The sequence below is a fragment of the Larus michahellis genome, chromosome 2, assembly GCF_964199755.1.
Source record: "Larus michahellis chromosome 2, bLarMic1.1, whole genome shotgun sequence".
Taxonomy (NCBI): domain Eukaryota; kingdom Metazoa; phylum Chordata; class Aves; order Charadriiformes; family Laridae; genus Larus; species Larus michahellis.
Genome location: NC_133897.1, coordinates 54455786 through 54480573, shown reverse-complemented (window position 1 = coordinate 54480573; position 24788 = coordinate 54455786). Strand labels below are relative to the sequence as shown.

The window sequence follows — 24788 nt, the reverse complement described above, 5'->3', positions numbered from 1 at the left end:
ACTTGAAGCTTAGGTAGCTTTACAGATTATCACATAAATTTCCTGTGGTCAGTTGTGCATTAGGCTGAATAGTAGGCAGGATAGTAGATCATATATGAACAAACAATGGTGTATAAGGAGTGAATATTAAAATTCTACACTTTGAGGACTGGTGTATGAAGTGCAGGTTTCCTGAGCTAGTCTCTGAAGTGCTTAGGAAGTGTGTGAATGATCACATGCAGTAATAGGAAGATGGTATTTCCCAGGTGAGGGTTGTGTTCTGTGATTGTTCTCCATGGTGTAAGTGGTAGATTAAGGTGGGTGTATGAACATTCTCAATGCTTCCAGTTTTCTTTTTCAATTTATGTTATTAAGATTTTGCCTGCTGCTTAAGAACTAAAGAAACAGAATATTGATAGCTTTTCCAGGGGGACGGACAAGGTATTGGGTTACTGTTGAATAGAATAATAATTTTATTTAGTGACAGAGAGAAAGCATAGTTTAATAACCTCACTTTGTTAGTTGCTGAGTTATTTTTGAATGATAATCACTTATAGATAATGGCTTTATATTCTTACTGCAAAAGCAGTATTACTGCTTTGTGCGGTTCCATAAAATATACTTGCATTATCTAATAGTTAAATAATCAGTGAATTCATCCTGGTTTTATATAACTTTTTCAAATGACTTCATAAATTATTTAGAATTGGATCCTCCTAATAATACATAGGTCTTGTAACTTATTTTTTAATCTGAAACCTTAATGCCTTCAGTTGGCTTCCAGAATACTTCGGATTTATTTGAAGTGGTTCAATGGATACTGTACCAATAAAAGGAAATAATAAAACAATAGCAAAGGGAAGGAAAAAAGAAAATACAGCTTTGACATGAAAAAGTTACGAGCAAAAAAGTGTGAAAATACCTTGAACCTATCTTTTTCAGTAAATGGCCTTGAATTAATTTTACTTTTATTATAGCACTAGCCTAGAGGCAAAGTATGTTTGAGTGTTACAACAAAGAGGGTGCTATATGGAGGAATTTTTTTAATAATGAAATACAAGATATGTGCAAACCATGCGACCTTGTAACAGGAAACTTTATAAGAAGGGTAGACTGTGCTTAACTTTTCCACAATTCTGCAAGAATGAATTTTATTAGGTGTTAGTCAGAAAAAAGTTATCAGCTGAGTTTTATGCTGTAAGGTTAAATGATTCTTATGACTATGTTTAAATACAGCAGCAGTATAAATTTGGACTTTGATTTATTGGCTAGTTCTGTTAAGGAGCAGAATGCTTAACTGTTACCTTCCTGTTAAATTGCTTCTGGATAAGGACACATCATTTGAAAGGTTCGTCTTCATGAGTTTTTTTATGGAATAGATCTGCTTATGACTACTTTTAAATGGTTTCTCATGTAACTTTGGAAACCTGTTAGTGTGTGGTTGGTTGGTTTGTTTTTTTAAAATAATGGAGTTAGAACCTCTTCTCTAAATTGCACATGTGGATGGAAAACTAGTCAAGGAGAATGTTCTCTGAATCTCTTACCATCCATTTCCTTTCATCTTCCTCAGCTTCTCTTAACAGTAATGCATGAGATCGTAGCCTAACTGAAGTAAAAACTCCCATTGCCTTCAGTATGCCAGATTTTTGCTTCAGCTATAAATTGCTAGATATATCACTTAATCTGCATTTTGTTGAAACAAAGCACTATAATAAAAATGAAATAAACCCAATTGTAGAAATAACTTTAGGAGCAGTTGTCTCTGTAAGTGAAAGACTTGTTTTTCAAAACTTTGATGGATTTTATATGATGCTTTTTCTAATTTCTCTTGTTGAAGTATGGTACCCAAATGTGTGCAGTCATTGTGCACTGGTAGTGTAAAATGTTTTGTATCTTGCATGTGGGGTTATGGCTTCTGCAGTACTCCTGCCAAGAATCAGTGAGTGCCAAGCAGAACAATAATTACCTCATATGTTTTTAATAGCGCATGTATATTAATAATGACCCAATCTTGCATTTGTCTTTTTGGTGACATATTGTTGACTCATATTTAATTCATCATCCTACTCTAATCCCCAGATTCTTCTTCTTAGTGCTATTGCCTGCCATTCTCTGGTTTCCTGTGAGACAATTGTCTGAGATCATATCAGATGTTTTACTTAAGTTTAGAGATGCTGTCTTTAAAGTTTAGAAATGCAGTATATATTATTACCCTGTCTAATAAATAATTTGGCATGATGAATTTTATGTTACTTCAAACCTATGTACAGCTTTATTATTTACATATGTACTTTCTTATTAAATGTTCCAGCATTTCATGTGGCTGCATTTGTCTGTCAGATTTGTTTGCTGCCCCATATTTTTTTTTACCCAAAAGAATGCAATTTTAGTTTCTAACTATTCAGTCTCTTTTGTCTTCTCAAAGGGTCTTTCAGAAATGTGTATATGTAGCTTTTGCTTGTTTTTCTAGTATTCATCTGTGACTATTCTGTTACAAAAAAACCTCTAACCTCGAGAAATTGATTTGGAAGGTCACCAAACCTTTGTTAGTTGCTTCTTTTAGAGTGGTGAAATGTATCTTACACAGGCTATGATGCTTTCTGCTAGTTGTACTTTGGGGTATTAGGTTTGGTGCAAATCATTCCTATTTAGAAACCACTCTACCACATCATTCAAGAGAGATTTTCCTGGAGATTTTGGGTAGTGGTGACTAGGTCTGGAGGATACCAAGTGCAGAAAACAATGCAAAGAAAGGACAATGAATGCAGTTTGCCTGGATCAAAACAGGCAACAGACTAGTTGTCTGGGAACAGACTAGTAAGAGGAGATACAAATCAGGGAAAATGTGACAAGGTGATTTTACTTCAGATTCATGAGGAGAGTTCTAATTTTGTTGTACCCAGTTGGTGCTGATCATGGGCACAACTTGTTCTAGTCATTGTTGATAGGTTTATCATTGGGAAACTTGGACAGCTGTGCATATGCAGATGAATAAGACTTTAAAGTGTCACCAAATAATTAGAAATTCAAGAAGGTGGAAAAAGTGAAAATTTTTCATAGATTTCATCTTATATCCTTGTTTTGTGTAGGATTGCCGTGTTATCCCCTGAGTGGTAATGCAAGCTTTGGTCAATGAGACTTGAGCTTACATTAATCATAGTTCTTGCTAAGTAGCAGAGCCTCTACCTACTGGAAGTTTAAAGGCTGGTGCTGTGCAATCACGGAATTTCAGAGTTGGAAGGGGACTCAATGCTGTCATTTCAAGTGGCAAAGTTTAAAAAAAGCAATCCAGCTCAAAAAAAGTTGAGCAGACCAAAAAGAAAATTTTGAGTTATTGGATTAAATATTCAATTTTTACACAAAATTAATCTGTAACTTTACCACACATTGCTGTGGCTGTCTGCTCTGTTGCCCCTGTAAAATGTCAGATCAGATGAGTGTTCATAATTTAAACAAATAATGCTGCCTTGTTAGGTCTATCCTTGCTAGTTTTTTGCATTTCTTTAACATGACTGAGTCTGATTATGAGCATAGTATAATAAATGTGTATAACCCCCCAAGATGTATTTGGTGACTATAGTGAATAAAAAGGACAAGGAAGGGTTACAGCAGAAATAAAATGTATTCAGCTGCTCTTTATGATGATTGATTGGAACGAAAATGTGTTACTTTGCTTACCTGCAAAAGCATGAAAATAATATTTTGCAATGTTAGTGGCAAAGTAATAAGATCAGTTGAGTATTTGCAGTGTGCTTCCAACAGTCTGAAAATATAACAAAATTGATCCTGCTTGTGAAAATCTATGATGTCTTTTCTGAGATTGCCAAAAAGGAAACCAATAGGGATGGTGATTTTTTTGATAAGAGACATAATTCACTGACTCATTTGACCATGAAGTAAGAGTTTAGTCCTTTCTGTGTGTTGGTTACTGGCCTACGATATATATAGACAAATGATCTGAATGTGAAAAGTGGCTGTATTTTATTGGTGTTGTTGAGGATACTTAGTCAAGCTGTTTATTTCCAATTTTAATGGGATATTTGAAACTTCTTAAAGAGGTATAGGTGTTCCATCTAAGATTCTGTAAAGTAAACTCCCAGTTTTGCATTGTAAGCTTCAGAGTGTTAGACTTTGCTATAAGCTATTTTTAATGAATTCTTTGGATATGACTTCAGTTATTCTGGAGAGCATTCTTCAGCAAATATTTTCAACAATTCTCTATCTCAAAAAGTCAGTAAAGCATGAAAGTGCTTTGGGAGGTGCGTAGGAATCATGAACCTTCTTCCTCTATGGAGACTGTAAGTGGGGAAGTAGAGAAGATGAGGAGTTTCACTGGCTTTTAACAGTGGGATTTTGTTATTCTGTTTGATTATAAGTTAGTGGGTCTGTCTTAAATGGAACTTTAAAGGTGGTAGTATTATTGTATGATCATGACTTAAGATCCTACTGATAACTTTTGAAAGTACCTAAATTATTGCAAAATAGGTCCTATATTCAACTGTAATTGAGCTCAATGAAACATCTGCTATTGATTTGTGATTCATTAAAACATCCATATGCCTTAACTAACTATTCAGTCAAAGGCTATTGATTTGGAAGGGCAACAGCTTGACAGTACTTGTCTTTATTTCATTTTTGTTTGTGAGATATTCGCTAGTTCAGTAAGACATTCTAGAATATATATATAATGTATGGTAGGTCTATAACTTCAGATGAAGGCAGGTTGACACTGGAAAGGTTCACAAACTAGAATTTCTCCTACCTTCTCTAGATGAAGTGTATATCAGTATTGTAATGCTTCTATGAATGCAGGGGCTTCAAAGATTTCTGTAGTTGCCAGGGCTTGAGAAGTAGTTACTCAACAAGTTAAGGTAAGAAACAGAATTTAAGGAAAAAAAATTATACCACTTCATGAATCATCATTGTTCAAGCTACATCTATGCATACAGCCATTCTCCCATGCACAGTTAATGTTCTTTTTCAAGACCCACTCTGTTTACACTGTATATAATTAATTTGCTGTATTGAAAAAAGAATAACTTTTTGTGATACTGGTTTCACAGCTGCCTGAGCATTCTTCCTGAGACTAGTTCTTGCACTAGAAAGAAACATCCACTTTTGAATGTGGGAAAAATTCTTTGCTTAATGCAAAGGTTGTAATAAATTTTAGTACTATAATCTGTTTAGAGGAGGAGACTTTACCTCTCGTGTCTACAGAGTGCCAAATACCAGGTTTCTATCAGTAGGAACTTCTGTGTGCTGGTATTGCCGCTATGATACTTTCAGATCTCTATACTGTATCTCAGTCTTTTGTGCTTCTTTGAACTGTAGTAGTGTTTTTCCTAAGGGTCCTTCCACCTCAGGTCAAGAGGAGGTTTGAAGGGATCATTCCCAAGTTGCATAATTTAACTATGTCATCTTCTGTGGTAAGAGTCGGATCAAGGATAAAGGAGTATATATCACAGGTCTCTTAAAGGATTGATTGTACAAGTGGGGGCTGATTGGCCTTTGGAGATACTTTAGTAGTTCAAGATTCCCTTTCCATCTTAAGTCTCCTTATGCTTTATGGCAAGCAGAAATCTGCAAGAGGTTAGGTAGAGAGAATACAGTATGATGGCTGAGAGAAGCAAAACGATTCTTTTTCTCATGGCAGCTCTGACTGTGCACTTTACTGTCTTGACCAGGGAGGCTTCTTACATAGTGGGCTGTTGCAGAGAGATCATCTCTTGTGTTGGGACTTGTGAACATGTTTTACTGCAATGCTTTAATATCTGGAAGGGATTAGAAAATAATTACAGCTAACAGCAGAATGAGGATTTAGGGTTTTCCTTAAACACTTTCCTTAGTTTCTCTTAAACTTCTGTCTACTTCTCTATTTTTATTTCCCTCCTGTTGGAGTGATTTTTTTTCAATTCCAGCAGAATTAACTTTGTCAGTCTCAGCTGGGACGTATGTACACTTCATGCATTGTTTGGGGTGGGTATGTGCATTAGTACTGGGTGATGCAGGGCATTTTTCCTTTTCCTCTTTACGTGTGTTCAGGGTATTGCACTGCCTTGGGGGTACTGTCAGATCCTCTTGCTTAGAATGAATGGCTGCAGCTGAAGTCCTGAACTTTGATCCCTTCTGTAGTAAAGCAATGAGCAGCCACCAGACCACCAAGCTAGTTAATTCAGAGTTCTTTCTGAATGTACGCTGACATGTGCTTCCTCTTTTGGGTTAGGGAAGTAACCAAAGACTTGCCTTTTACTAGCCATACATCGTTTTAAGAACTGCCCGATGTATTTTCAAATGGTTTTTCCATCAGTCAGAAGTGATTCCTGAAGCACTTTTCTCACAGTTGACCCAAATCTGTTTTGCTTCAGAAGCTACGCTCAGCAGCAAGTTGAATTCTCCAAAATGGGTTTGAACTGGAGGAGACTTTGATCTCTATGCTGGCAGAAGTTTTGGGGGGCAAATTTCAGTGATGAAGGAAAACAAAACCATTTATTTGTTTTAATTCAGGACAGTAATTTCTGTACCAGTCTGAAGGAATGCAGTTTGTGCATTGTTTCACTGGCCAATGCACTGTGAATTTAACTTTTCTTTTGTCAAATTAAGAAAAAACTTCCCATGTATCATTAAAGGGCTCTTAAGTTCCTAGGTGTCCTATAAATGCCAATTTATCTTTTTATTTCATTGACACGCGTCCTTCCACATGAGGGTTTTGACTGAAGCTTTGGATTACCACTGAAGGCAGTAAAGTTACCTCTGCTGATGTCTCCCTAAAGTCTGTAACTTCATGAAGCTTTTTCTGATTTCTAATTTATCCCATTTGATACTGTAGTTTTCATTCCACGATTTCACGTGGTGCTCAGGCCTTGTGATTACATAATGTACTTTTTATGAAAATGATTTGGTGCCAGAGAGGAGACTCAGAGTAGAGGAAATCATTAACATGCAAAAAACTTGAGCTCCAAAATAGTTTTAATTAGAAGCTTATTTCGAAGAGCTACCACCTGCGTCTCATTTTGGCTTTGCATTAGCTCTAAAAATACGTTATGGTTTAAAAGTGTGACGTGAATGTATTCATAGCATGCTAGAATAACAAAACTACAAAACAACAGTAGCTGGACTTGTGCTTTAAAAGTAACACTTTGTGGCTGAGGGACATTCCTCTTGAGGCACAAGCTGCTGAAACTATGTAGAGTACACTAAGTGATTCCATCTGATCTGCAGAAAACACTATGGGTTATATTTTCACTTTATAAATATGTCACTGGTGAAGCCAACTGGCTGCAATAAGCTTTTTTGAAATGGACATTTCTGGCTGAGTTTTTGGAAGACTGCATTTCTTAAAGTGAAACATAAAAACTCCATTCATTAGCTACACATTAAAAACAAATGGCCAAAGGAAATAACATGACCTATAAAAAGCTGGGAAATAAGAGTTCATACACAATTTAATTTTTTTTAATTATGCTTTACATGTAAAAGTTTGGATAATTGGAGTTTGATCCACTAGTACATGCTAGTTAAAATCCAAATTTGAAAATTAGTGAGTAAGAACAACACAAATATGATGAATAAAGTGGTAGGTATATTAAGAAGTGATGCTGTGCTCTCAAAGGCAAGAAGAGTGATTGCTTAAGACTGAGTAAGTGCCTGATGTATATTTCTTTTTTCAGACAGTATGGTTCAGTACTGCAGTATACTTGGAGATCACTGGAATGGTCTAAAGACCTTCATGTTATGTCAAGTTGTATTCAATCATATTGCTACTGTTAAGACGAGATATTTTAACAATGTTTGTGTGTGATTAGGGATTATGAATGTTAAAGATGAATGCTTCCATGTTTGATATGACATGTAGCTTCATATATATTGCAGAAAGTGCTATAGTTTTTTTTAGTCATCATTTTCATGATGTAATGAAATTGGTAAGAATAATATTGATATTCATAGTATAAATGAGAGCAGAAGCTATTACTACTTGTTACTTAAGCAGTAACACCTCTGCTGACCTTTACCTTTTTCTGTTATTTGTAGTATTACCAGATTACTATACTACCACTATGTATCAATTATATCTGACGAATAGAAATTAACAACTAAACTGTATATTTTAGACAAGCTTAAACCCTGAAGGTTGTGGTCAGATGCTGTCTAAAAGATGACTTTCTCATTACCATTAGTATCACCAGAAGTACCTGAAATTTAATTCTATAACAAAATACGAGTTCTGTGTTAGTATGGGCACTCACTTCACAATTAAATGTCTTTTACTTTTAATCTTATAGATCAAGCAGTATTTAGAACTTTTCAAAACAGTAGAATAGCAGCATGGCAAAATTTTAAACATAATTATTGTAATTTCTTGCTGACAAGTTATTTTACGCAGAGTTTTAATTTTGGGGTTTTTCTGGTTTTATCTGTATCTTCCTTAGAAAGAAAATATGAAAAATAAGAAGCCTTAAAATACAAATGTATTCTACTACTGTGCCTTTAAAAAAGTTTTTTCAAGATGATATCTGTAATTTTTTTGGCTTCAATGGAACTCTCTGGTATCTGAAACCTGAAGCTAGATGTTGAAAGTTAAGGTTCTGGAAATAGGGCATACAGCTGCAGACTTCCTGTAACACTCTGCTGATGGTAGGAAAATTCATAGGAAATGGTGAAAGGGGGGTTGAAGACATTCTGTCCCCAGACTTACAGGGTTGTATTCTGGATAGAGGGTAAAATAGAAGTGGAACTGAACAGTTAGCTAATGTAAAATGTTGGGAGAGTTTTCGGTATGCCTTTGAATGCTGAATTCAAGCATATGTGATTTTGAGGCAACAGATGTAGAATAAATGTGGTCACATGGACACCTGGATTATGAAGCACTATTTTCTTTCAAGCCCAATAAAAATGCCACTAGTTATTTCTAGTAGACAATAACTACAATTTAAGATAACTATACCTAAGAGACTGTGGTGGCAACCAGTGGGCTAGCACCTTTACTAGTTATCAGTGTTTGTACAAGTTTCTCAGAGTACTTTTACTGGTTACTCATAATTTTATACAGGTGGCTAACTCATACTTTTTCTAGAGTGTATCAGCAGTGTGATAATAATGTCGGCAACTGTTACAAAGTGGAAGCTGGGTATCATTAACATTGATAGCATACAAGGGCAAAACATCTCAAGTTTCTCTAGTGGTTTCCACTGTTTGCTGATGAGGAGTATGTGATACGACTAAATCCTGTGAAATTTCACAGCCTATAGAGCAATAGATGTCTACCATAGTGCCCTGGAATAGATCGGAGATGAAAGATAGAAAGCATTCTTTGAATGCCTTATTTGAATGATTCTTCTCTTGATTTCATCTAGTCCAGTCCCACTTGCCAAGAAGGTTCAGCTAGAAGTTGCCCAGAATTGTGTTCAGTTGTGTTTTGAATATTTCTATGGAATGACACTCCACAACCTTTCCGGACAATGGGTTCCAGTGTTTGGTGACCTTTGCAGGAAAAAAAATATTCCTTTTTTATGTTCAGATAGAATTTAATGTGATATAGTTTGTTCCTGTAACTGTGTATAACAGAGAAGAGTCTATCTCCCTCTTGTTCATTCTCTCCCATTAGGTACTTAAGTGATACTTAGGTACTTAAGTGAACTGCATAGCCATCAATTCACAAACGCTTAAAAAAGTGGGTGATGTTTTTGCAGCTTTAATTAGGAAAGTCATGGAATCATAGAATGGTTTGGATTGGAAGGGACCTTAAAGATAATCTTGTTCCAACTCCCCTGCCACGGGCAGGGACACCTCCCACTAGCCCAGGCTGCTCAAAGTCCCATCCAGTCTGGTCTTGGACACCTCCAGGGAAGGAGCATCCACAACTTCTCTGGGCAAACCTGTTCCAGTGTCTCACCACCCTCACAGTAAAGAATTTCGTCCTAATACCTAATCTAAGTCTACCCTCTTTCAGTTTAAAACTGTTACCTCTTGTCCTGTTGCTCTGCTCCCTCCCTGATGAAGAGTCCCTCCCATCTTTCCTGTAGGTCCCCTTTAAGTACTGGAAGGCCACTAAGATCTCCCTGGAGTCTTGTCTTCTCCAGGCAGGAAAACCTCAACTCTTTGAGCCTGTCTTCATAGGAGAGGTACACCAGCCCTCTGATCATCTTTGTGGCCCTCCTCTGGACTTGCTCAAACTGGTCCATGTTCTCCTTATGTTGTGGGCCCCAGAGCTGGATGTGATACTGCAGGTGGGGTCTCACAAGAGTGAAGTAGAGAGGGAGAGTCACCCCTTTATGTTAGTAACGTCATTGCAGTGTTCTTGGTTAGTACTTCAGAGACTCAGCATAAGCAGCAAAACAAATGTTCATTCTGACTAAGATTGGTAGTTGCTATAACCTCTTGAATACCACGTATTTCAGGTGTAGAATGTCAGCTAGAAGTTTATGAATAAATCAAACATATCTGGAATCTGTCCTATGACAAATATTTAAGAGGGTAAATGATTCTTAAAGACTTAATAAAGCTGCTTTATACAAATAATTTCAGAGGAAACATCCTAGTTATGTGCATTTAAAAGGTGTGTATATATGCATATCTAATGCATTTGTATATTGTAGAATATGTTTCTAATTTTCTAAACAATAAATTCTAAGACTGAACAGAAGCCCTAGACCCTGCTTCATAATTTAAAAAGTATGTATAGAAAATCCTAGGAAAATCATAGCTCTGAAACTTTTGGTCTGTTTAGAAAATGCTTTTGGAGATCTATGTCAAACCCATAATTCTCACAAAAATTATTGCATTTAGTCACAGGAAACATTTCTTCACTGACTTCTGCTGTTAGCACAAGCAAAGACTTTACATTTCCTAGAAGGATGTATGACTTTAATCTGTGAGGAGAAATAACTGGACTCCAGATGATCCAATGTGAATCAACAGAAGCTGTTTATTAAGCACAGATCATCATCTTTTATACCCTGTGTTGTAGCTGTACATGCCACTTGCTTATTTCTGATTAGCTCGTTACACTGTCCACGCGCTGTCCATGCAGTTCATTCACAGATCAGATTGGTTACAAGAATTCACATAGTAAATTGCTTAGTCATTAGCACAACATGTTTTCTACCTTCTCAGTTCTCATTTTTCCCATGTACTAATTCCATCTTCTACCACCTGTTTTGCCCTTAATCTAATCTCTCATAGCAGGGAGGCTGGCTCACATGACCATTTTCTCTCAGACACATTCCTACAAATCTGCAGATGGAAGAGGAAACATTTAAAATGTTTCAAGTTTCCAGTGTAGTGGTACAAACTTCAGGATGTTATAGATTAAACTTTTGAGACTTAAATCATCAAATTGAAGTTGCTAGTGACAAGTGGTCACTGGTTTAATGATCTGCTATAAAGATGATATATTTAAATTTTCTCACTTGCAGTAGTAGAAAAAAAACTCAGAGATATTGCTTTGACTTCAGTATCAGGCAAAATCTCAGACTACTTTTGAACAGTACTTTAATGGTTTCCGTGTTTAATTGCTTTTGTGTAACATGTTAGTTTATTAGTACAGATTCTGACATTTTTCAGCTTAGGAAGATGAGTTTTCATCGTTTCTCAGCTCAGTTTCTTTTCGAAGCCACCAAGGATTTTTGATTAATGGGGTACTACTCTCATGTTTAATAATGAATAAGGGATTTTTCTGATGCTGAATAAAATTCTTTTCTGTGTTTTAGTTTATGAATTTGTAATTTGCTAAAGCAAAGTTTTAATGTTTGATATTGTCAATTAATATTACTCTCAAAATGTATGCACTTTAGGAGTTTTCAAACAGACAAAACCAACAATACTCCATTAAATAAGAATGACCTTTAAGGTTTTCAGAAAAGATCTATGTAGAACTTAAGGGAAGAAACAGCTGTCGTGATCAAGTGCTTGAAAATTGCCATCAGTGTTCCTGAAATTCCACTCTTGAAATTGTTTTGCAGTTTTATCTATTTAATCACTGGTGTGAAGGATTGAAATATTTTAACTTTTTCCACTAGTGACTAAGAGATTCAACTTTGCCTCTACTAAATGAACAGCATGAATTACACTTCCAAATGTCCTTCCTATCTAATGGTTGATATTTGCAACAGGGTTTATAGAACACGTAGTGAATTATGTGCAGAATCTGGAAAGAATGATGGGAGAAGTTGATTTTTGGAAAATGGTAAAAGCTGAAAAAGGGATGAGGGAGGGCAAGTGGAAAGGACCCAGCTGCTTTACCTGCCTTTTGTGTTTTTTTTTTTCTGTTACTACCCTAAGCTAAATTTTTATTATATGTTTTAATCATGAGGACAAGTAATGTGATGTACTACTGACTTGTTCCACTACTATTTATTTTTAAGTAATTAAGTTTCTCTGAAGAATCACAGTGGAGATAAACAATACTATATATTTGTTGCTTTTTCAGATAGTGAATGTTTCTTTGACTTTTGTTACCTTTAAGTGTAAGAATGAAGTTTTAGTCTATTTTAGTTTTGCTTCACCTTCCTATCTTAGAAAACAGTTCTTAAAGGACTAAGGATGGAGCTTAGTGAACAGACAATTTGTTTGTAGAATGCATGTAGAATAATTCCTGAGGCACAACGGGGTATTTTAATGGATATGAATAGACATTTTGAATTGCAAGTATTTCATGTTGTGTTTGCAAGAATAGGGGCTTATCTCTTAATTCAGGAGAGATACTTCTATCAACTTCAGAAGGTATTGGTCTTACTGGTATAGCGCTCTCTTTGAATGCATGCAAAATATTGTTTGTTTGAATTGTTACTCTTGCATATGAAATGCAAACTGTGTAATCGGCTTCTAATCTCAGAAGTTTTCAAAGTGAGACTTTGAATTTAGATCTGTGTACTTGAGGCACGAAAAGTCACGTCTTGAGGTTGCTGAATGATGGACGGGGCTTGAAGTAAATCACTCCAAGCTGAATTTTATTTGATTTTTTTTTTAGTCTTGTTGGTAACACTGAGTGGACCTGTTCTGTTTCTTCATTCCTTGAAGACAGAAAATGTGAATACAAAGTGTGGAAAACATTACCGTTGTATTATTTTCACAACTGTACATATTTGTAGGACTTTCTGTTAGGTTAAGTAGACTTGAAAGAGTAGAGTAGGTTATTTTTAAACCACAGTTGTTATGACTGCTTGTAAGGTGTAGAGGCATTTAAGAACCAGAATAATTTGGGGTTTTGGGAGTACTGAAACTGTAATAGTTATATCTTTAGAAATTTTGGGTTGAAATAAAATATGTAACTCTTTTTTGCTCTTAATATATTGAGTGTTATTCCCCCAAAATCTAGTTTATTTTGCTAAGTAAACTTTTTATTGAGGTTGGAATATTTAGTGTTCTTTCTCATAGTAGACAGTCATGTAAATTAAAATGAATCTTATTTTTGTTAGGATTAGTTATGATTACTGTTTTAATTTACTAACAATTTTAGGATTAAAACTATATAAATAACATTGCTTTGTTTCTGTTGTATTTCTTTCTTTTGCTTTCCTTAGGTCGAGATTTGATATGCATACAGTCCATGGATGGGATGCTTATGTTATTTGAACAGGAAAGCTATGCTTTTGGCCGTTTTTTGCCTGGTTTTCTTCTGCCTGGTCCCTTGACTTACAGCTCTCGGACGGATTCTTTCATTACAGTGTCTTCTTGTCGACAAGTTGAGAGTTACAAGTATGTGTTCATGTTCAGTAATTAAAGCATATTTTGGTGCTATCATTTAGTAAGTAAACAAATTAGAAGTAATCATGCCTAATTTTTATTCCCTTTACTAATGTTGTATCCTAAAGCAGGTGATAGGTAGTTGCAGGAAAGAAGAATAATAAATTTTTTTATGTTGAGTGATTACTGTCTCTGTATAGTCATAGAAGAAAGCGTACTGTGTTTCCTGAAGATTTTATAGTCCTATTTTATGTGTGTAAGTGTGTTAAGTTTACTAGCTTATCAAGGCACACCATGTTGTCCTGCAAGTGCCAGGTTTTTCCCTGCTTCAGTTCAGTCTAATCTGTGCTTTCAGTGTTGTCTGCACTATACTGCTTGAACAAGATATTATTTTCAGTTGTTTCAACGGGATTTTTATTTTGATGCAAATAGGTGTTAGTCTGATGAATCTGTTCACTTTTCAGAAAAGATTTGAGATGGGGCTTTGGCTTTTGTTATCAAAGGATCCTCTCAAAGGAATGAGGTCTGGTGGGGAGATATGGAATCCACCCGAAAAAGCAGCAGAGGAGGCTCGTTAACCCCCTTGGCTGCTAGACTGAGGGATAGGTGCTAAATCCAGCATGTAAGTGATGGTATAGGGTATAAGGGTGGCATGCACAAAGGGGGATGCTCTCATCCTACCTTAGAGGAAGTGGGGTGAGTGAGGGCCCATATTAAGTGTGTATTTGCAAGCACCTACAGCCTTGGCAACAAAGAGGAAGTAGTAGAAGTTGTGTGTGCAGTTAGAGATGTGACAGGGTAGCTTGCATGACTAAGGTGCTAAAATGGAGGACTCCAGTCTTTTGGGGAAGGAAAGACAGACAATGGGGATGTGTGTTCACCATGGAGAAGCAGCTTGAATACATGGTGCTCTCTTACAGAACCACCATGTTGAGAGTTTATCAAGCATCTATCTGTTTAGAATCAGATGGATGCTTGGGGAAGGGGATGTTGTGGTGGATGTCTGCTATGAAGCCTTTTTTAAACAGAAAGTTTCCCAATTGCAGGCCCTTGTTCTCATGGAGGACTAATGACTGCTGGGAGGGCAACATAATGGACTTCAGCAATATGGAAGGTTTCTGAGGTGCATTAGGGAAAACTTTTTTGATGAAGGCACTAGGCAGCCTGGCTAGGGAAGATGCTTTACTGAAGCCACAACTCAGAAGAAAAAAAATGTTAGAAGAAGTAAGTCAGCATCCGCCATTGAGTGTTGCAGACATTGGCTGCAGTGACCATGAGATGTTCTAGATTAAGATCCTGAGAGAAGTGAGAAAGATAAGCAGTGGACTGTAGATTTCAAGAGAACAGACTTGGGCTTGTTCAAGGAACTGGTAGGCAGGATCCTGTGAGAGGCTGCCCTGAAGGCCAAAAAGGGCTCATGAGAGCTGATGAATCTTCATGGATAACCCTCTCAAAAACCGAGAGCTTCAATGTTCAAGAAAATAAGTAGTGGCAGAAGGCAGCTTGACTGGACAGTAGCTTCTGACTGAGTTCAAATGGAGAAAAGGAGATGTGTGAGATGAAAGTTAAAATGGACTACTAAGGAGAAATAGAAAATGTCTTCATCCTGGGCAATAAGACAGAATGTATGTATGTCCTGAAATTCAAGGATGATGCCAAATTAGGCTAATAGGAAGCTGATTAGGAAGGGGCTAATATAAAGAGTGTAGGGCCACCATTCAGAGGAATCTCATCAAGCTGGAGTATTAGGCTGACAAATACTTTAAGGATTTTTTTCAGTGGCGATCATATTAAAGAAAGTAAGAATGCTACTTTTTACAGGTTATGCCTTTGGAATCTAATCTGGGGAATGGTAATCTAACACAGTGCTTTGTCACATTACTGTGCTCTATCACCTGAATTTTCAAGCAGCACTCTTTTTATTATGCTACTTAAGCTTGATCAGATGGTTTTTAAATTCTGGATGTTGCGTGAGCAGCTTATAGACATTGTGTATTTTTTTCTTATTTCAGAAGAAGATATATGTGTTGCAAGTGAAAGTAATCAATAGAAAAATTTGTATTTTTCTTAAATAAATTGGAATAGAATTTATTAATATTGGTAAGGAATAAAGAAATACTAATTTTAAAGAAAAAATCTCATACATTTTCATTATGTTTAGGTTCTTGACTTTTACAACAAATGTGGCTATAATTTTTCCTCAGTCTGTCACTGATTCACAAGTGTGCTGTCTGTATTGTAGGAAGGTGAACTTTTAAAGGAATTCTCACTTGGATTCTGGTTATTGGTCTTTAATAGCAAGTGTTAAGACACTGGTGCTAATTTCTAGTGTGTTTCTGAACTGTTAGGACATTAGAGTTAAGTAGTCCTTCTAAAGTGAAGGAAAGGACAGAAGAGGTTACTTTTATAGTTGTATTAAACATGCTTTTTTATTACAGTAAATGAAAAATATGGCAGTACTGTCTAGTGTTTTTAGCAGAAAAAGTTGCCAAATTTCAGATTATCTGTCTTCCTACAGCTCATACAGACCAATGCCTTAATTTGAAAGCAATATTTCTTGTGTTGATTCTGAATTCTTTCAAGATCTAAAAGCAAAATGTATTTAATTTAAACGATTGTATACTTGATGTGATAGCTGAATTGAAAGTTTGTGTTGGTCATCTGTAGCTGGAGTTTTTTGTGATGAAAGACTTGTATGCAGGTAGTTGGTACTTAAATGTCAATACATATTGCTGTTCAGTGGGTGTTCGGTATGAAAGCTATGTATTAGTCCCTGATCAGCTAATATAATGTTAATGTGCTAGCCAAGACTATCAATAAAATATGGTGAAAAGAGAAAGAAAGTTTTATTAGGTCCGAACTTGCAGTTTCTCATAGGTGTTAAACTGCAAGAGGGAAGCGAATTTGTTCATATAGAGGGCACTTACAGACATAATAATTGTACTAAAAGCAGCTTATTTAGTGTTTTTAACTAGGCCATAGCATTCACCTGAAGCAATTAAATTTCTTACTCCAAGTACGTAGTTTACTTGTGCAAGTAAAATAATTTTAGAAACTAAAATCCATCAGTAGCGAGCACCACAATACATGCATCTGAAATGTGAGGGCTGCTGGTGTTGTCATTTAAAATCTGTAACTTTGACATACAAAAATATGTACTTGTATGTGTTAGACTTGAATTGGAACATACAGAATTGTGTTGGTTTGAGTTTAGGAGCTGATGGCACTCCATGACTTCTAGAATTGAATGCTATCTTTTGGATAAGTTAGGGGTTTTAGGTGGGGATTTTTTGGTGGTGTTTTTTTTGTTGTTTTGTTTGTTAGTTTATTTCACTTTTGTAGGAAACTTCAGTATCTTGTGGATTACCTAGTGTGCATATGTTGGAAATAGGGTAGTTCAGTAAGTTAGCACACCAGCATAAATTCAGGAAAGAAATAGTTACAGAAAAGTCAGTGAGAGGACACACTGAACACTGAGGATTCCATAGGCGTAAATGAGGACAGATAGATGTGTGGAGCTTTTATGGCAGTTGACATCTTTTGTTCTAATGTCTTCATTGCCAGTTTTTCTTGGTATGGTTGGTTGGCAGCTACAAAATAATAAAAAATAACCTAGATCCACAAACCTCACAACTTTTGCTAGATGTGTCACCTGCTGATGCTGCTTTACTGTTATCTCTTCGTTTGGAACCACTTAGTTTACCTAATGCATGTGCTTAAGAATGATATATCAGCTTTTATTTCAGGGTAGTTTAGGAGGCTTTTTTTAAAGCTTAATAAGAGCAAAAAAATGTATTTTTTATTAGGATCCTAATTTCAAAATTTGAAAATATGTTGGTTTCTTACTTCTGTCTTCTTTGTGGTCTAGATTTCTATCCTCTAATATATTTAGCTGTTGAATTTATTTTAACACCAGAAAAAATCTGAATAGAAATGTTTGTTTTAATTTCTGCCTTTATGCTTAGCTGTTATCCTACAGTGATATTTATTTTAACATCTTTGCTGATGATATATGTATTGCAGTAGGCTTTCTAACAATCCTTTTAGACTGTGTATGTATACTGATAATTTAATAATTATATTTTATTTTTTACTTAATGTAAGAGTATTAACTACAAAGATGTATTTTATTTTTTTTTTAATCTTCCTATAACAGATACCAAATGCTGGCATTTGCAACAGATGCTGATGAAAGACAAGAAACAGAACAGCAAAAACTTAGTTCTGGAAAAAGAGTTGCGGTAAAACTTGTTTATTTTACGTAACCTGTATGGTACACTGCATACATGTTAAATAGACCAATGCTAAGTGACAAATGGAAACATTGTCTGCTGACAAAGGATCTGATCCAATTACCATTAAAGGCAATGGAAAGACTTCAGTAGATTTCTGTTAAGGTTTCTTGGGGCCTCAGTTGTTTAAGGTTGGGCCTTAAAACTCACTGTTGTTCTAAGGAGAGGAAAAAAAAAAGAGAGAACTCTGTACTGGAAATAATTATTTCAAAGGCAGTCTTTGCAATACAGAACCTAAACTGTAGTAAAATAGATAAATAGGTACACCTGAAATATTGCTCATATTTTTAAGTCTTTGTGTCTTTGTATTGGACTTAAAAAAAATAACATTCTACTTGGGGAATCCTTTGTACTTAGAGAGAACTCGGCAGTGAAAAAATGTCTCCATAAATAGTCAGCATCCTGGACTCTCTTTGTCAAAAACCTGTGGATTTGATGGTCTTCAGGAGGTCCCTGTGCCTAAGTTGTTTAATATTTGAGCTGCCTCCTATTAAGAGGAGGGGAATTTCATTATGAGTCCTGCAGTAGAATGTCTGCTAAATATGCTGCATAAAATGCTAGGTTCAGCGTCTTTCAGGTATGACAGTAAAATATTGGGAGAGCATCTTCCTTCCAGTGTCTAACTGTAGAATTTTTTCAAACTGTAAGTCAGTCAGAATCCCATGTGTTGAATTAGGAGAAGACATAGGTTTTTAAATAAAAAAAATTGGAAGCTTCATCAGATATGCTGCAAATTAAATACATTTTTTTTAAACCTAAAATGAGAAGCGTACATGGAGACAAATGTAATAAGACTGGCTTTTTTTTTCCCCTTTGACTTTTAAGATAGCACTTCCAGTTTCATATATCAGATATGCCAGTGTGTTTACTAACACATTCTGTGTTCTTTAAGCAAAATGGTTAATGCTGTTCATGTAGAAAGTGCTGAGATTTGAACTTTGATATTTTTTGACTTCAGAAATTCTGAATTTCTGCTTAACCAGCTTGGCAGCAGTCAAAAACAATTTTTGCAGGTGTGAATTAGTTTAAATTCCTCAGAGGAGCTGAAATAACAAACCAATGAAATGTATCAAAAAGTAGTACTATTGTGTAAAGATGTAAGGATATAGGCAAGGTGGGATGGAAGTAGTTGCTTATTATATCAATGTACGTAGTTGGAAAAGTAGACAAACTGTCATATACATGTTCTTCAGAATGAAGGGTGTACATTAGTGACTGCACTCGTCAATATTGGCTTGCACACCCAAAAGTTTGTCTATTTTTTCATTTACATGTATTGGTAGAATAAGTTACCATCTTTTACTCTCTAACCTTGCTGTTGCCTACGGACATATACAGAGGCAGATTTAAATGATGGTAATACTCTGTTCTTGGATTTAGTAGTTAAGTATAGAGCGTTTTCATTTTGAATGGGATGTGTATTTTAAAATTTAAATGTTGAAGTGAACTGCATGGCCCTCCTCTGGACTTGCTCGAACAGGTCCATGTTCTCCTTATGTTGGGGGTCCCAGAGCTGGACACAGTACACCAGGTGGGGTCTTGACCTGTTGGCCACGCTTCTTTTGATGCAGCCCAGAATGCTGTTGGCTTTCTGGGCTGCAGGCACACATTGTCAGCTCATGTTGAGCTTCTCATCGACCAGCACCCCCAAGTCCTTTTCCTCAGGGCTGCTCTCAAGCCATTCTCTGCCCGGCCTGTATTTGTGCTGGGGATTGCCACGTGCAGGACCTTACACTTGGCCTTGTTGAACTTCATGAGGTTTGTACAGGCCCACCTTTCAAGCCTGTCACGGTCCTTCTGGATGGCATCCCTTCCCTCCAGTGTGTCGACCACCCCACACAGCTTGGTGGTGTTGGAAAAGTTGCTGAGGGTGCACTCAGTCCCACTGTCCATGTCACCAATGTTAAACATTGCTGGTTCTGATACTGACCCCTGAGGAACGCTACTTGTCACCAACTGCCTTCAAAATAAGAGGATAACTAATATTTTCTCATTCAAAAAAAGACCTTGATTTTGCTTTTCTATCTATGTTAATAGTACTCATGTAACTTGAGTTCTAAGCCTTCTCTATAAGTTTTGTCTTTAATACGCAGCTGTCAACTGATTTCTAGAGCGTGTTTTTTCTTTTGAAGGTGGATTGGGTTTTAAACATCGGAGAGCAAGCTCTGGATATACGCGTTGTCTCCTTTAATCAGGCAGTTTCTTCTGTTTTTGTGCTTGGTGAAAGAAACTTCTTTTGCCTTAAGGATAATGGGCAAATTCGATTCATGAAAAAGCTTGATTACAGTCCGAGTTGCTTCATTCCTTATTGTTCAGGTTTGTAAAAGGAAAATTCAACTTAACTTTAGCTTTGTTACTTTTACAGCTAAGAATCTTTTTTTGCCACGGAATAAATATATTTTTCTGAATAAGCTGTTGATTTGTAGAAAATCTGTGGAATTGGAGCTCTCTTTTTGGATTAAGCATGTTTACTTTCAGATCTTACTTAGTGTGAAGTGTCACAATTTTTAGAATCTGAATAGATATTTTCTCATCATCAAATTGAGGGTACTTGTCTAGTGTTTGAGTAGGTTTGCCACTGCTACCAAAGGAACAAACATGGAGGAATAAGATTTTGGAAGAGTAAACTAGTGTTTGAGGGACCTTCTGTCATTTACTGATAGTTAAAACAAAAACCAAATGAAGTTTACTGTTAGGAGATGAAACCAACTTATTTTGTATATAAGCAACTTGGTTGGATGCCACTATAGAACTACAGAGTCTTAATACCTATTCTATATTAATGTTTCAAAAACTATCTCATAAACTTTTCTCTTATTTTAGACTTAAAATATCATTTTAGACTTTATAGATATGACCTTAACAGTCTTCACATTTTATATGTTCTGATTTCAATTATACTATAAATAAAATGTACAAATACATATACCTTCAATCAGAATTCACAGCTCAATGATTTAATGAAGAGTGTAAGTAACTGATATTTAAACAATATGTATTTTGTCCATATCTGTCCTAGCATGCTAACATGGCAGTTACGACTCGTTGTTAGTCATGTTTTAAATTACCAAACGTGGCTGTCTAGAACCTTGGAAAGTTGTGGCATGTGTTGTCTGGTATGCAACTGAAATTGGTACCCATAGTTAGTCACATATATCCTTGGTTATTGTCCATGTAACTTTCATAACTTTTGATACTTTAATTGTACTAAATTCATTTATAACAAGTAATGCCTTAAAAGGAAAATAGAAAAAATAGTGTAATAATATAAGCCTCAAAGAAAAGTACTGACTTTTGAAAATCTTTCATCCCAAAACTGGTTTTATATCTTTAACAGTGAAAGAAGGAACAATAAACACTCTAGTTGGAAACCACAGTAAAATGCTGAATGTTTATCAAGATATTACACTGAAATGGGCCACTCAACTTCCCCACATTCCTGTATCAGTAAAAGTAGCGAATTTACAGTAAGTAAACTTTACTTTTTTCACATTAATTTCCAGTTGTGAAATTTGTTTGTAGATCCTAACAAACAGTTCTGAGGTACGTAAGAAATAATGTCACTTGTAAAAGGAAAATCTAAAGTGTTTTTTCTTTTTTTGTAAAAATATTTATTTCATTAATGGGCATACTGTTAATTCCAGAAGAATACTAGAATTGCTGTACTGTACTTCAGATTTTCTGTGTTTTTTTGAGTGAAGGTAGAACCTGGGGCCTTATACCTCCAGTGGAGTAGTTTCTTCTTTAAAATAATGAAAAGTGAAGCTTTGAAATCTGGTAAGATCCTTCCTTGGGACAGGAAAATAGGGAATCTCAGTGAAAATCTGTTCTTCATTAAGCATTTAAGACCATATGAATTCCAGGGATGATTTGCTGGAACAGATTATTCAACTCCAATGTTACTGTGGAAATTAAGGAGCAGTTTAAATTGCTCAGGATTGCACTGCAACAGACCAAAACTCTTTATAAAATACATGTAAGACAGGTCAGGGAAAAACTGGTTGGGTGGGGAATTGAGCGTAGAGAAATTATGACACATTGACAACTCCTGCTGAGTCTGTCACTGAACTAAAACTGCAGAAAAGTTCAGCTAGTGTTTTTACAATCCAGTTTATGCCTGTAGTGTGCACCACCAGAGCTGTGGAAGGTGCTGCCTGCCAGTTCCTGTAGTAGGAGTGTCCTTGACAGGTAGACACTTCTGATCCCCAGAAGGCTTGTGGCTGCTGTGCCAGCATATACTGGATTGTTGAGTACTTGATTGTAAGTCATGTGTTTTTTATCTCATAACAGATGAAAATGCAACATCTGACTCAGTAGCTTTACAGATTTATGCAGAGTAATCTGAGGGATGTTTGTGTTTTGTTTGGTACTAATGGTTACCTAATGATTTTTTTAATAATTTATAATTTAATTTTTTTTAGACTCTCTGGAGAGAGTTGTGCTGGCTTTCATCCAACAGGTCTTACATGTAAAATATAATGAATAGTCTCAGTAGGCCAGTTAGTATAAACCAAAAGTTAATTATGCAGGATATGACAGTATAGCTTTTGAAGTTCGGAAAAAATATTTGTGTCAGGAAAAAAAAGGCATTGATTTTTACAACAGCAGATTGTACTAATTTTTGTATATACAATAATTTGTTTGGAAACTGATATTATTGAACCATCTGTTTCAGTCATGCCTCAAGTTTGTGTAGATTCTGTATGTTCCATGTGAACTTTAACACTCAGTAGTTTGATCTTAGTGAGAATTTTGAGAGCCTACTAATTTGTCCCAGATCATTTTGCTAACTGGATTCAGAATTCCCACAGAACTACTAAAGCTAGGGTTTGGTTTGGAGTTCTGTTCTGTAGAGGGTGGAGAGACAGCAATTGAGTTATACAAACTTCTTTATACAGGTACTGGTAAATGAAGGAACATCTGTGTGTTTAGACCCAATGGCCTGAAAAGCAGGGAGAAGTCTAGGGCATCTGTGTTTCAGAGCTATGCTGCTTCTGGATTTCTGGTTAAAAATAGGCAGTATACTTTAGTTCTTTCTGATATTAAAAATAAAGATGAGCTAAACAGCAAAAACAGTAGTAAAGCTTATAGAGGTGGTAACTTGGCTTACACAAAAGAATATGGTTCTTAAAAAAATATATATGTACTTTGAAAAGGAATTCTTTGATTCAGTGTGATAATGATTTTCTAATACTCCACTCAAGAGAGGCCTCAGTCTCAGTTGGGGCCTCTGGGCACTACTGTAACATAAATAATATTAAGTACTTTAATAAGCACAGAGTTGTTAATCCTACACTGCTGAGAGATTGAAGTGCTTTAAATATGACGTATGTCAATAATTACTCTCACATCCTTTCCACTTCTATTGCAATAATACTTACAAAGTAAATTGAGCGTTCTGAAAGCAGTTGTCTCTGCAGATCATGTATGTTCATTTGCATGTTCTTGTTGCCATAATGTCTATTATTTCTAATGTGTGCATCTGGCTTGCCGGATGAGAAAAGCATTATCAGAAGCTATTTCCTATAAAGCCCCTTGGCGGAGGAGTAGTGATTGCCTCATAAAGGCGGTCATATACTTCATCCTGTAATCTTGATAGCCTACTTCTAAGATCAACTGTTCAAGTACTTCAGAGAATTCCAGCTAAATAACTTGTTTCTAGTGTGTGCTCTTCCTTATTCCTTATGAATTGATTTTTCTTCTTATGAGAATGTGAAATCCCTATTGCAACACCAGTACGTAAATAATAACAACCTACTACAACATTTGGGATTAAATTCCAGCATAAACTGCTTGATTTCCATCATATTTTCAGAAACATGCAAAGAAAAATAGAATCAAAGATAAGTGGTTACTTATAACATTTTTGTTGAGGTGTCTCTGCACTCTAGAAATGATTTATTTTTAAGATGTTGAACTACACTTTTTTTGCCTTCTGTTAAAACCTGAGTGTTCTCTGTCAGGAAATTGAAAATTTCCTATAAAATCTTGTGGTCAGAAACTTGAACTACAGGCAAAAATTTGAGAGTTTATCTTATTCTGGGTTTTACCTGAAAATCTCTATAAATATGCTCACTGAACTGCAAGTTCAGTTCTAATCGTTGTTACAGAATTTTGTCCCTTATTTTGTTAGAAGTCTATATTCCGGTTCTGTTCATGTGTAGTACTTACTAACAGTTTGACATTGTTTTAATATCAAGGGGACTCCTACATGTTTAACACTGCCTGGATTACTTCAGAAGTATAACCACTTTGACCATTTGGATTAATTTAAACTGCTTAGGACTTTGTTTCAGCACAAATTCATTTGCCCATTGATAAGGCTGCTTGGACAGTTCCATTTTTGCATGCCCTGTGTTGTCATCCTTAAAGTTATGGCTGTGCAAAAGCATTCTCACTGAAGCTGAAACTCTTGAAGAAAACAGTTAAGGTGTTCTGTCTGAGTTGATTAAAAAACCCCAAACCAACCCCCAGAAAAACCCCAAACCCCGTTTCTGGAATAGTTTGAAGAGAAACTGTCCATATGTTGCAATTAGCACAGCTGAAATCTGTGAAGTTACACACAGGAATTATAAGAATTCCTACTCCCCTCAAATTTTCAGTGTTGAAATGGTAATTCTGAGCAGTGGTGCTTGCTTGGTATCCACCATAATTATATAAATATCTTATTAGTATTGGCTTCAAAGTCCATTCTCTTTTTTTCTCTTGCCCATTAGTTTTCTTTTTTCTGTTTCGCCAGAGTCCTCTTTTCTAAGACCATTCTTGTACCAGCACATCTCCTTTGCAGAGGAAATTTCATGAGCAGTATCTCTTATGTTCATAGAGTATCAATTCTAT

The 24788-nt window shown here is 35.8% G+C and overlaps 1 protein-coding gene across 4 annotated transcripts in view; it reads left to right on the top strand.

The window, feature by feature from the left end:
* The window catches only part of BBS9 (Bardet-Biedl syndrome 9), a 298867-nt gene that overhangs the window by 17851 nt on the left and 256228 nt on the right, over positions 1-24788 (top strand). For all 4 annotated transcript variants that reach the window (XM_074575478.1, XM_074575477.1, XM_074575479.1 and 1 more), the window contains 4 exons: positions 13497-13671; positions 17816-17900; positions 20084-20267; positions 21289-21418. In XM_074575478.1, coding sequence (XP_074431579.1) covers positions 13497-13671; positions 17816-17900; positions 20084-20267; positions 21289-21418 — 574 coding nt within the window. The remainder of the gene's footprint in view (positions 1-13496; positions 13672-17815; positions 17901-20083; positions 20268-21288; positions 21419-24788) is intronic.